Raw genomic sequence first — 12,339 nt, 5'->3', positions numbered from 1 at the left:
TTTCCCTTTCGTTCACCTTCTCCATGCCACAATCGCCTTACGTATTTAGCAACTCATGGAGATACAGCAGTCAACGACCCTCGGTGTGTATGATGTATTTCTTGAAAACGCAGGATCCATCTTGCAGTTGTCGACGATATCCGTTGAGCTGGGTCTTTGCCACGTGCAAGTAGATTTTAGCTGTAACTTACACAACAGGCATTAACATCTGCATGAATCAGTTGAAATTTCAATAACTTTAATATCTTTAAGCTTGCATTACCACACAATGAAGTTCTATTCTCAATAATGAAGTAACTAATGTCTCAGATATCAGTGTAGGCTGCTGTCTGTAGAAATAAGACAAGTACGACGTATTTCACAATGTATTCAGCCATCCATGCGACAAGAAGTAAATCAGTAAGCAGGCAATTCTGTAATAGTAAGTCAGCCAATAAGGAAGCAGCAAGTAAGTACGAGAGTGATTTAATGTGCGCATGAAGTTTTATACTCTCTGGCTCGGGGGAGTGTCGTTTTACATGACGGTATTTGTTCACCAGTGTCTCCTTTTATTGGCTATGACTGTTCTGGAATTCTGTAGACTGTACTCTCTCGCCCGGGCACGTGCGTTGCTAGCCTCGGGAAACCTGTTAGTCACGTGTCTTCCCCTCTTTTTCTCAATCAAAGAGTGGATTAATACTTGCTATGTCCAGAACTGATAAAATCCAGCTTATGCACATGGAAAACAGCTCGCTGACAAATAATACAAACTTCTTAATGCTGGCCTGTAACTTTTAGCTTATTATTGACCAAATTTGACGGGGACAGTATATACGAGAGAAAAGGCATCAATGCAGGTTGTAGCATAAGGAATATACTGTACTGCTTTCCATGTTTGATTTTTGTTAAGGGGAGAGTTAGGAATAGGACCAAAATCAGAATAGCAGTTTTCGGTCATTTGTCCCTAAATATTAAGAGACATGGAGGATCTCATTGAACCCCTAGTCTCAAAACTCATGACCTGCCACTTCCATTTCCTGTCTAGGTACAGAATGAAATCTTCCCTTCCATCAATTACTTCAGGCAATGTAATCTGAAGATCTTTAATACATGGTGTACAATTTCTAATCACTAAATTGTATGCAAAAAGCCTCTCCACAGTCTTTATGTGGAGTGAGGGCATATGATGCTGTTGATAGTGATTCTTCTGTTAGATGGGGTTGTTAAGCCTTGAGCAGACCCCTTGGTGCTATTCGACAGGTGCAGGCTATGTGACAGCACCGGGTTTCACCTTCTCCTTTCCTACTATTGTATATCACATCATCCATTTCATCTCATTAACTCCTCTGAGGAGGTTGACATCAGGAAGAACATCCAGTCATAAAAACTCGCTACAAAAATTCATCTCACTTCATACCAATTCCTGAAGTTAAAAAATTACTTCATTGTTCCTATGATGTCTTAGTGCACCTCCCTCCCGAATATACCAACTTTTGTTCTTGGTTCTGGCATGATGGTTAGAACGATGTATACTGAGTGAAGAGAGGTCGAATCAGATTCCACTATCGTTCTTCCTAGAAGAGTGTGGTTTCACAGAGATTTGGAATGGTTCCTAACATATTAGCCACAGCCATTTTTTTCTCAGTTCTGTCAATAATTGTTGTTTGTCCAACCCTTTTCCCGTTTCCCTACGGAGTTGGGTATGAGGTGAGATAAATCTGGTGAATTTTTTTTCGACCAACGGGACTCGAACCGGCTAACCTTGGTGTCAAATCGTTTAGACTTCAGTGCCTTAACGATCATGGCCACCAGGCGGGCTTTAGTTCTGTCAATAATATGTGTTAAATACTCTAACCAGAGCAGACAGTCCTGACAAACAAATTTCACACTTACTATGACATGTACGTGAGATTGTTGACTGCATTATCCAAATCCCTTACATGAAGTAACAGAAAGATTCCTTTTACTTTGACGACTGGCATTTGAAATCGGAAACACATTTTAGATACTTGGGAGTCACATTCCAGACACTTGGTAACCTGTTTTCTCTCCATGTTAAGGAACAGTTAAATGCTGCTACCAAAGCAATAAGTGACATTCAACATCTAAGCAGCTTATCTCTAAAGACAGCTGTAGAATAATTTCATTTAAAAATCAGCCCAGTAATAGTGTATGTTCTGGAAAATATATGGGTGCACCTCAACAAGACACAAATAAAGAGTATAGAGAGTCTAAAATCATCTTTTTTAAATAGAGGCTATTTTGTTTATCTAAGTACATTCCCTTGTGGCCTGTTTATGTGCTAACAAGAGAGCTGTATTATGTGGAAGAGATGCGTCTGAAGTTTTTGCTCACAGCCACTCCGGCATATAAGGACCTCATGAATGAACTTCAATGAAAGAAGGACAACATATGGGATTAGTTCTACCTGAGTGTCGCAGTGACTAACTAGGAGTAGATCCAGGGAAGTTATGAACTAAGATATTTAGTAACTATTTAGTCCACGGGTTTCATCACAAACTATGCTTAACAAAGTGTTTTCATGTTCCATGCAGCAACTGTAAATGCAGAAAATGTGGTGAACTCTGTGAAAGGTACCATGTTTTGAAGTGAAAATTGAGGATGGAATCATTAACAAAGTTCTGTACGAAGGTTTGACTGTTTTGTTTTGTATTTTATGTATGGCTATTTACTGCAATAAATATTTCATCATCAAAATGATTCAGTTTCCAATTCTTTGAAGATTTGTAGCCTTAGTTTTCCTCATACCATATTGGCAATACAAACACAAATTCATAAATAAATAAGACAATGAGCAGACAGAGAACAATTCATTTCTTCTACATGCCAGTCCAGCCTTAACTTAAATGTATTGCCTTTTACTAAGTTTGTAAAATATTCTCATTTTATCATTCATTAGGTACCTTTTTTAATAGAAGCATAAATTTGCACAAATGCTATAAAAACACATATGAACTTGAAAAAACATTGTATTATTTGTGTTTTTATTGACTTGTTGCTAAGTGAAACTAACCTGCTCATGATATATTGTTATGTCTACAACTGTTTGCAGTTGATATCATAAATCCCAAGGTGACTCTGAGACAGGCTGGAGAACAAGATACCAGATTCCGTCCATCTGTGACCAGGTGAGTGACATGTATGCTGTGTGGTTTGCCTCATTAAAGACTAAGAGCTCTCACAAAAGTAGTTCATGGCATTTATGCTTGGATAGGATTTTCAAGTTAAGGAATCTGCATGTGAATAGTATGATGGGCCATCTTATTCTGAGTATTTAGATACATGATGTCATGTTTCTACACTGTATGGCTTGCATTTACTTTCATTTATACAATTCAACAATAATCAATGTCCGCCTTTGTAGCGAAATGGTTAGTGTCACTGGCTGCCATCCTCAGAGGCCCAGGATGGATTCCCAGTACTGCCAGAGATTTAATTACAGACCAGTCAGCTTGACATGTGTTGTTTGTAAGCTCTGACAAAGCATTCTTTCTGATTATATTAGAAACGCTTGCAAAATTACTAACTGGTATGATAGAAGGCAGTTCGGGTTTAGAAAAGATTATCCCAGTGAGGCTCAACTTATAGGATTCCAGCAAGATCTAGCAGATATTTTAGATTCAGGAGGTCAAATGGACTGTATCACTATTGATCCATCCAAGGCTTTTGATAGGGTAAATCATGGGAGATTAATGACAAAAATGAGAGCTTGATTGCTTGAATAGTTGGCTATATTTCTAGAAAACAGAATTCAGATAATTAAAGTAGGTGAAGTGTTATCTGATCCTATAATGATTAAGATGGGAATTCCACAGGGCAGTATCAATGGACCTTTATGTTTTTATATAGCGGTAATAATAATAATAATAATAATAATAATAATAATAATAATAATTTCGTGTGGCTATTCCTAGCCGAGTGCAGCCCTCCGATGAGGGCGGGAGGCATCTGCCATGTGTAGATAACTGCGTGTTATTGTGGTGGAGGATAGTGTTATGTGTGGTGTGTGAGTTGCAGGGATGTTGGGAACAGCACAAACACCCAGTTCCCGAGCCAAGGGAATTAACCTGTAAGGTTAAAATCTCCGACCCAGCTGGGAATCGAACCCGGGACCCTCTGGAACAAAGGCCAGCACTCTAACTATTTACCCTTGGAGCCAGATATATACCGGTGTATACATAAATGATATGAGTAAAGAACTGGAATCAGAGATAAGGCTATTTGCAGATGATGTTATTCTGTATAGAGCTGTAAATGAGTTGCAGGATTGTGAGCGACTACAGAAGGTCGTTGACAATACTGTGAGATGAACAGCAGATAATGGTATGACGGTAAATGGGATGAAAAGTCAGGTTATAAGCGTTACAAAGAGGAAAAGTCCTCATGGGGTCAACAGTGCCTCATGGGGGTTGCTGTAAGTACCTACATACCTGCCAACCCTTCCGATTTACCCGGAAACTTTCCGGTTTTTAACTCGTCTTCCGATTTTCCGATTTATTTTTACTTCTTCCGATTTTTGACTAATATAACCTCTAGTACGGCCAATACTCTTCCCCTAGAAAAAAAGGATTTATTCTTATGTGCTTGTGTAATTTACGAAACCTAATTTTCAAGCGTATTTGATGCTTTATTTCGCCTTCGTGTATCGTGTTTCCCGCTCATCACAGCAGCGTGTGAGCTTTAAGCTGGGGATTCGGGGCGGCAATCGTCCTGCAAGCAAGAGGCTAGCGCGCGCTAACGACTCAGTTAATCGGGACGAAACAATGAGTTTGTTATTGTGTTGTTCGCGCGTTGTTAACATCGTTTCTGTGCGTAGTTTCGTCGGAGTTGTAGGCCACGTGTTTTTCCTTGCATTTCTATGACAGTTTCTGGTATTTTCTTTTCTCGTTATGGCCAAAAAATATGACAAACGTTATCTCCAAGTGTTAAGAGATGCCTATAAATTTCTGTACATTTTACCGGCTATTAAAGGAAACTACCGTATTTTCGCGCGTACCGTAATCGACGCCCTTGCATAATTTACACATTCCAATATTTTTGGGTCCAAAGTGGAATTTGACGCACCCACAACTTCGAAGATCCATCACTCAGCTCCGGATGCGTTTCGAAATAAAGATGCCGCCAACTACTCAGGTAGCAGGCTTCCTATTGCGAAAGCGGGCATTCCAAATACAGGGCAACGTGCTGTATTAGCTGGCAGGATATCCCACTGCACTAGTTTTACGAGTGTTTCGCGTACGGGACATTCTGTGATCTCAAAATTGTTTGTCAGTCCACAGGACTCTAAGAAACTGGTACAGTACTGCATCATACGAACTTGCGGTGATCAGTTACGCCGAAACATAACGGAATAGAGCAGCGGGCAGCAAGTTTTCAGTGTCCAAATGAAACATGCGCTACCGCGGTAACAGAAGTGCACTTCAAGTGGCCAACAAGTCTCACAAAGCATTTCGCGGACCAAAAAGCGGCATGTTTCCGCAAGTAGAGGATTATCTGCTTAACTATATGATTTTGTTACGCAATGTTGGATAGCCGTTTCTCACAAAATGCTGCATTTTAAAGAATGAGAAATAGCCGCGACACGTGGAATCATTGTCTCGTATTTAAAGGTTAGCCGAGGCTGAATTAATTTTATGAAGAGAAATGGACTTTCTCTTCGACGAAGAACAACATTATGCCAAAAAGTGACGAATGATTTCAACCATTTTCAGCGCTTTGTGATTGAAAAGCGTAAAGTGAAGGAATATTTTATCTCCCTTATAGGAATCGCAGGTCAGACGCCAATCAGTTTCCATATACCATAAAGTCGAACAGTCGATAAGAAAGGAACATACAGTGTTATCGCACGCGCTACCGGAAGCAAAAAAAAAAAAAAAAAAAAAAAAAAAAACGACGATGTACTGCAATGCTTGCTGTAATAGCTGATGGCAGAAAGCATGCACCTTACTTTGTTCTAAAACGAAAAACAATGCCTAAAGCAAAATTTCCGCGAGTGATCCACGTTCGTATTCAAGAAAAAGGGTGGATGGACACGTTACTCGTACAAGATTGGATACGAACGGTTTGGAGTAATGTAGCATGGTCCCTCCTTCGATGCCCGGCCCTTCTCGTGTTGGACAGGTTTTTTTTCCGGTATGTCATTCAGGTCGTATTGTCAGCTCGTAATGGGAAGAATATTTTCCAGTGTCGGTACCGTACTTCAAACCCACGTGTCTAACTTATCTAATGTACCCTATTTGACTTTTCAGAAAAAATCTCACGCCGGAATTTTACGCCAAATGACGATAACTGCAAATGGGCTGAACCAATTGTGTTTGGATTATATTTGATGTTTCTTGTAAATTAATTGTAAATAATTTGTAAACATCCGAATTCCTTGAACCGCATCCGAAGTTTTCGCCTGTATTTTTCGTCGAAAAAGTGCGGTAATTACGCGAGAAAATACAGTATTATGCATTTTGTTGCGTGTGTCGGTGTGACAAATATTATTCGTAAGTAAATGTCATAAATGAGAGAGATTAGGTACATTTTCTTGTAACTATTTTTATGTTTTCTTAGTTAAAGATTTTAAATTTAATGGTCAATTTGCATTGTAACTGTAGATAAGTATGCCTTTTATCCTGACCTTTTTTCACGTAGACCGTGGTGAAATATATGTGATGAAATCCAAGAATTAAAATATCTTCCTATTTTTGGTTTCTAAAAGTTGGCAGGTATGTACCTAGGCGCTGATATAAAGAAAGATCTTCATTGAGGAAATCATATTAACGAGGTTGTTAAGAAAGGTTCCAGACCTCTTCACATGGTTGTAGCAAGGATGTAAAGGAGAGAGCATGTAAGAAGACCCCAATTAGAGTATGGTCCCTGTGTACAGCTAGGAACTTTGGGCTAGGAACACTTGGGAGTAAGGAGACAAGCTGCTCAACCAAGCAGTCAGTATGTTCCGAGCTGTCAGTGGAGAGATGGTGTGGAATGACATTAGTGGACAAATAAGTCTGAATATAGCTTTTAAAAGTAGGAAAGATCATAATATGAAGATAAAGTTGGAATTCAAGAGGACAAATTGGGGCAAATATTCATTTATAGGGTGAGGAGTAAAGGTTTGGAATAATTTATCAAGGGAAATGTTTGATAAATTGCCAAGTTCTTTGAAATCCTTCTGATGAGGCCACCATAAGCTTGCATCCATAAAACAGGAGCATTAGAGTCTGAGGAAGATCTGGTAAGAGATCGAGTGAGTCCTTAATCCTGGAGCACCATCAGTAGCAAGGGGGTACATATTTTAGGATAGGATGATGTTTGATCAATGTATGCCCCTAATTCCTATCCAGGTTAACATGACTGCTCTGCTATATCCTGAAGAGTTACTGCCCCTGTAGGTGAGGACTTTATGCTAGTGGATGATAATGCTCATACTCATCAAGCCAGAGTGGTCAGTCAGTTCCTTGAGACGCATGGTGTACAGCAAATTGTGTGACCAGCATATTCTGTGGACCACTGTCCTAATCCTCCTGCTAACATTTAGCAACTGAATGAAGCTGCTGTCCAACAGTGGGATAATCTTCTCCAAAACAAGTTGGATTCTTTGGTACCGAGTATTCCTTGTCATGTTCAAGCATGCCTCAGGACCATAGATGGCTATCACAGTATTGATATTGATCTGCCGCACAAGATCCCACATTACCTCCTTCATGCTTTTGTTGTGTTTCTGTTGCTTTTGTATAGCTGGCTGCATGTTGTTTCTCTTTGTAAATATGCTTCATAATGTATAATGTTATGTTCATGCACGTAGCAGAAAAAGTAAATTATTGGAATGGATCAGCAAGTAGCTTGAGAACAAAATAAAAAGTGCACTAAACCAGAATTTGTAAAAGTTTCTTTTTGATCACTGTAAAATAAATTTAAATTTTGAAAATCATTAGGAGTGTCAATAAACTGGCCAAAATATATCCCTTATCTTTGTGTTCAGCTACCACAGTTTTAATTTTTTTTAAATTCATTTCCAGTTACATTTTTATGGAAACTTGTTCTTGAAGTATATAGTTCACCAAGAATTATATTACCAGGTGGGTTAGCCGTGCAGTTACAGGTGTTCAGCTGTGACCTCGCATCCGGGAGATAGTGGGTTTGAATCCTACTATCGGCGGCCCTGAAGATGGTTTTCCATGGTTTCCCATTTTCACACCAGGAAAATGCTAGGACTATACCTTAAATAAGGTCAAGGCTGCTTCCTTCCCACTCCTAGCACCTTCCTATCCCCTCATCGCCATAAGACCTATCTCTGTCGGTGAGACGTAAAGCAAATTCTAAGAATTATATTCTCATGTGAAAAAATTCCTTTCACTTGGACAAATTATTGAAAGATTGCTTCATGTTGCTGCCCCAAAAGCAATAGAAAACTCCCTGTTACAAATATTCATTTGATATTATAGGAATTGTGTCATGCAGGGAGATGACTCCCTCTGGGAGCACACATGTCATGTTATATGTAGAAACATCACTTAACGAAGACCAAGAGACAAATAACAAAATACCACATTATTCACACAGCCTTCATTCTATCTGTTCTTGATGTGTTCCATTCACCTATTCTTATGGCTATACAACATGTAAGAAATAGAACCATTTGTGGGACTTCATACAACCTGTGACAATAAAGTTCGGTGAATGAAGCCAGAACGGTCGATCCGGCAACACTGGTGACACACAATGCTGCACCTGCGTAGCAGCAGGTTTTGACTACCTGCTCCCAACGTTGTTCAGTTGAGCATCGTGTGTGTGCCGTGTAAGATCTGTTTGACACAGTGCATGTTTAGTGCGTTGGTTCTGAACTGTGAACAGGAACATGAACGACCAAAAGATCAATGTACAGTTTTGTTTTAAGCTTGGCAAGACACTGAAAGAAACGCACGTGATGCTGGTATGTGTTTATGAAGTGTGTGTACGAGTGGTTCGCCCGTTTTCGAGGAGGCCGGGAAAGTGTTTCTGACAACCCCCGTAGCAGAAGACCAGCGACCGTCATCAGTGATGAAAACATTGAGAAGGTGAGGACATTAATCAAGAACAATCGGCGATTAACTGTGCGCATGATAGCAGATGAACTGGAGATTAACCGTGAATCTGCGTGACAAATCATTACCTAGAAATTAGGGAAGAGGAAAACGTGTTCTCGTCTTGTGCCACATCACTTGACTGACGATCAGAAGCAGGCATGTTTAGAGGCTTCACGGATTTTGTCGAAACGGCGGATGTGACACCAAATTTCTTGAACTGTACTGTCACTGAGGATGAAACCTGGTGCCTCAGGTACCACCCTGAAATGAAACGGCAAAGCATGGAATGGCGTTCTCCGGGATCCCCTCTTTGGAAGAAGGTCAGAGCCAAAACGTCACGCGTCAAAACAATGCTCATCCCCTTTTGTGATAGTCAAGGCATTATCCACAAGGAATTTCTACCTGAGGGAACGACATGGAATGCTGCACGGTATATTGAAATTTGACCCGTTTCATGAAACGTCTATGCAGGGTATGACTGCAGTTCGCACAACAAGGTTCATTTTTTTTTGTCCATGACAATGCTTGCCCACACACAGCCAATATCGTCAAACAGTTCATGGCAAAAAACGGGGTGGTGCAACTTGAACATCCCCAAACTCGCCACATCTCAATCCTCCAGACTTCTTCCTATTCCAACGATTTAAACTCGCTTTGAAAGGAAAGAGATTTGACAATATTCCTGACATCCAACGAAACGTGACGAGGCTTTTAAACACCATCCCAAAGGAATCCTTCTTTCAAAGTTTCCAGGACATGTATCGCTGATCTCAGCAGTGCATGGATATGAGAGGGGACTATTTCGAAGGACAGTAAGGTCACTGTCATGCATTGTTCATCTACGTTGAGAGTACAGGACTATTCACCGAACTTTATTGTCACAGGTTGTAAAAATTCAATAAATTAAATGATTTTAAAATGAGACTGAATTTGCTCATATTGTAACAAGGGTCACTACTCTGTCCACTTGCAGACCCCAACACTCATCTACGAGATTTGTTAAGGCACGAAGCTGGGAATATTTAGATAATAATGATGGAGTGCTTTAGTTGAGGAAGGGAGCTGTCCTCCAAAAAATTTAAGTTTTAACTTTTAGTGTAAATCTGAAAATGATAACTCAAAAAATATTTTTTCTTACTAAAGCCTATGGTATGTACTGTACTTAGAAAAGTAGCAAAGGTATATTCTTGGCTCACACCTGCAGGATACAATTCCTGTAACATCAAATGATTATTTGTAACAGGGAATTTTCTATTGCTTTTGGGGCAGCAATGTGAAGCAATCTTTAATCTGTTTTGTAATATGCTTTCTCTTTTTTTTTAAATGTTGATCAGGGATTTTTCTAGACATTTTGTTTTGGTGGCTGGTGGTTCAGAGATGTTCCATGTTGAAATCCTTCTGGGGGACCCCCACCCCCAACATGGATCCTCTAGAGCTGTAACACAGAAAACTTGTTCAGGTGTACTTGGTATTTAATTTTTGATTTGACAAGAGAAGTGAAAACAGTGCTCTGTAATTTATATAGCTTCTTGCTGTCTTGTTACTGATGTAGGATGACTGTCTTGTTCTCTTGCAGCCCATTCCAACTCACCATGTCAGAGAATCAGAGTAGGATCACCCATCATGAAGGAGATGATGTTCCCGAGTACCTCTCACTCCTGAAATTACCGACCAAGCCAGCCTCTGACTTTTTCACCCTGGCAGATATTCACACCAACGGTGCCAGTATGCACTCAGAAACTGTTGATCTGTTGACGGTGGTTCGCAGTGTCAGTATATAATTATTTTCATTTTACACGTTGTGAATTTTGGAACTTTGATGTTAAAAAGGTAGGGGTGTTGGATCTCTTTGCACATAATGCTTAGGACAGTTATTCTTTTTATATGTAGTGTATGATGCAAACATGACAAGTGACAGATTACAAAATGCAGAAATTGAGGTTAACTAAGAGCTAATGACTATATACTGTACATAATTAAATACAAACGGGATAATGTCAACATGTGTTTGATAAACCACTCCTTACATTCAAATTGTTGTAACTTTCTCATTACTTACCTGATTTTATTGAAACCATAGCATTTCACACATAGGACCTTAAGGTTTTGTTTGCCATTGGCTACATTTCCACATAAGCCCTGCATTGGCAGAACGTATTTGTAACTGATCCGGTAGGCTTGCAACTGTCACTCTTAACATGATGTGTAGAACGTTCATGAGCACAGTGATGATTGCTATTTCCTATTCATTCAAGGTTCTTGGTTTCTGTCGATACCCCTCTTCCTTTGTCCATTCCCAAAGGGAATAGTTGCAGGGCATAAGATCTGGACTGCGAAGCTGCCATTCGTGTGGGTCGCGTCTCCCAGTCCATTGACCTGGGAAATGGTCATGCATAAAGTAAAGTTGTGCAATGTTGTTCCACTGGGCTATTACTGCCCATACACGATCTTGCAACATTTCCAGATATCTTTCACCATTCATCGTTGTGAGGAGAAAGAATGGACCAACAATGGAAGAAGATGTGATTCTGCACTGTACCATCACCTTCGCACATCCCTGCGCCTTTTCAACACAAATGTGCGGATTCTCACTTGCCCAATAATGACAGTTATCTCTGTTTACAAAACCATCAATGTGAAACATAGCCTCATCTGACCACAATACACTGTCAAACTATTCCGGCCAATTGTTATGCCATCCGAAAAAGTTTTCAGTGAACTCAGTCATGTAGCACAGTCTTCAGGGAACATTTTCTGGACGAAATGTGGCTTCCATTTTGTCCAAGAGAGATCCTTTTTCAGAATGGTTCTAACTGCATGAACTATTAGACCACTTTTGTAAGCCCCTTGATACAATAACTTGTGTGGACTACTGGTAAACATCAAACTAATGGTAGCAATATTGCCATCTGTTCTCGATGATGATGGTCTTCCTGAACTACTCACATCAGTGATAGTGCCTGTTGTCAGCAGCTTCTGATCTTAGTTTTTAATTGTTTTTGCATCTAACATCACATTAATGCCACATGCAGCCCTTCAACAACTTTGTGCGTGTATCACAGATGTCAAAGACTCATGTTGTGTTGCTAACTTGTCTCTCTCTTCCACACTTAACTTATACACCATAATTCATATAATTCACACAACCTTGTGGTCCTAGTGTGTAATGCTTTGTTTTCAAGAAAATCAGATAACCATTAAAAAAGTTACAATTTGAAAATAGGTAATTATTTATCAAACACCTTGTACATACATATATGCAGTTGCACATAGCCGAGAATCATTT

General features: G+C 39.8%; 1 protein-coding gene across 1 annotated transcript in view; it reads left to right on the top strand.

Annotated features, from left to right (window-relative positions):
• hdm (hold'em) overlaps positions 1 to 12,339 on the top strand; it is a 179,322-nt gene that overhangs the window by 31,823 nt on the left and 135,160 nt on the right. Inside the window, exons 3-4 of the mRNA XM_067146178.2 lie at positions 3,053 to 3,128; positions 10,630 to 10,822. Coding sequence (XP_067002279.2) covers positions 3,053 to 3,128; positions 10,630 to 10,822 — 269 coding nt within the window. The remainder of the gene's footprint in view (positions 1 to 3,052; positions 3,129 to 10,629; positions 10,823 to 12,339) is intronic.

The sequence above is a fragment of the Anabrus simplex genome, chromosome 1 (assembly GCF_040414725.1).
Source record: "Anabrus simplex isolate iqAnaSimp1 chromosome 1, ASM4041472v1, whole genome shotgun sequence".
NCBI classification, from domain to species: Eukaryota; Metazoa; Arthropoda; class Insecta; order Orthoptera; family Tettigoniidae; genus Anabrus; species Anabrus simplex.
This window is presented reverse-complemented; position numbering and strand designations above follow the sequence as displayed.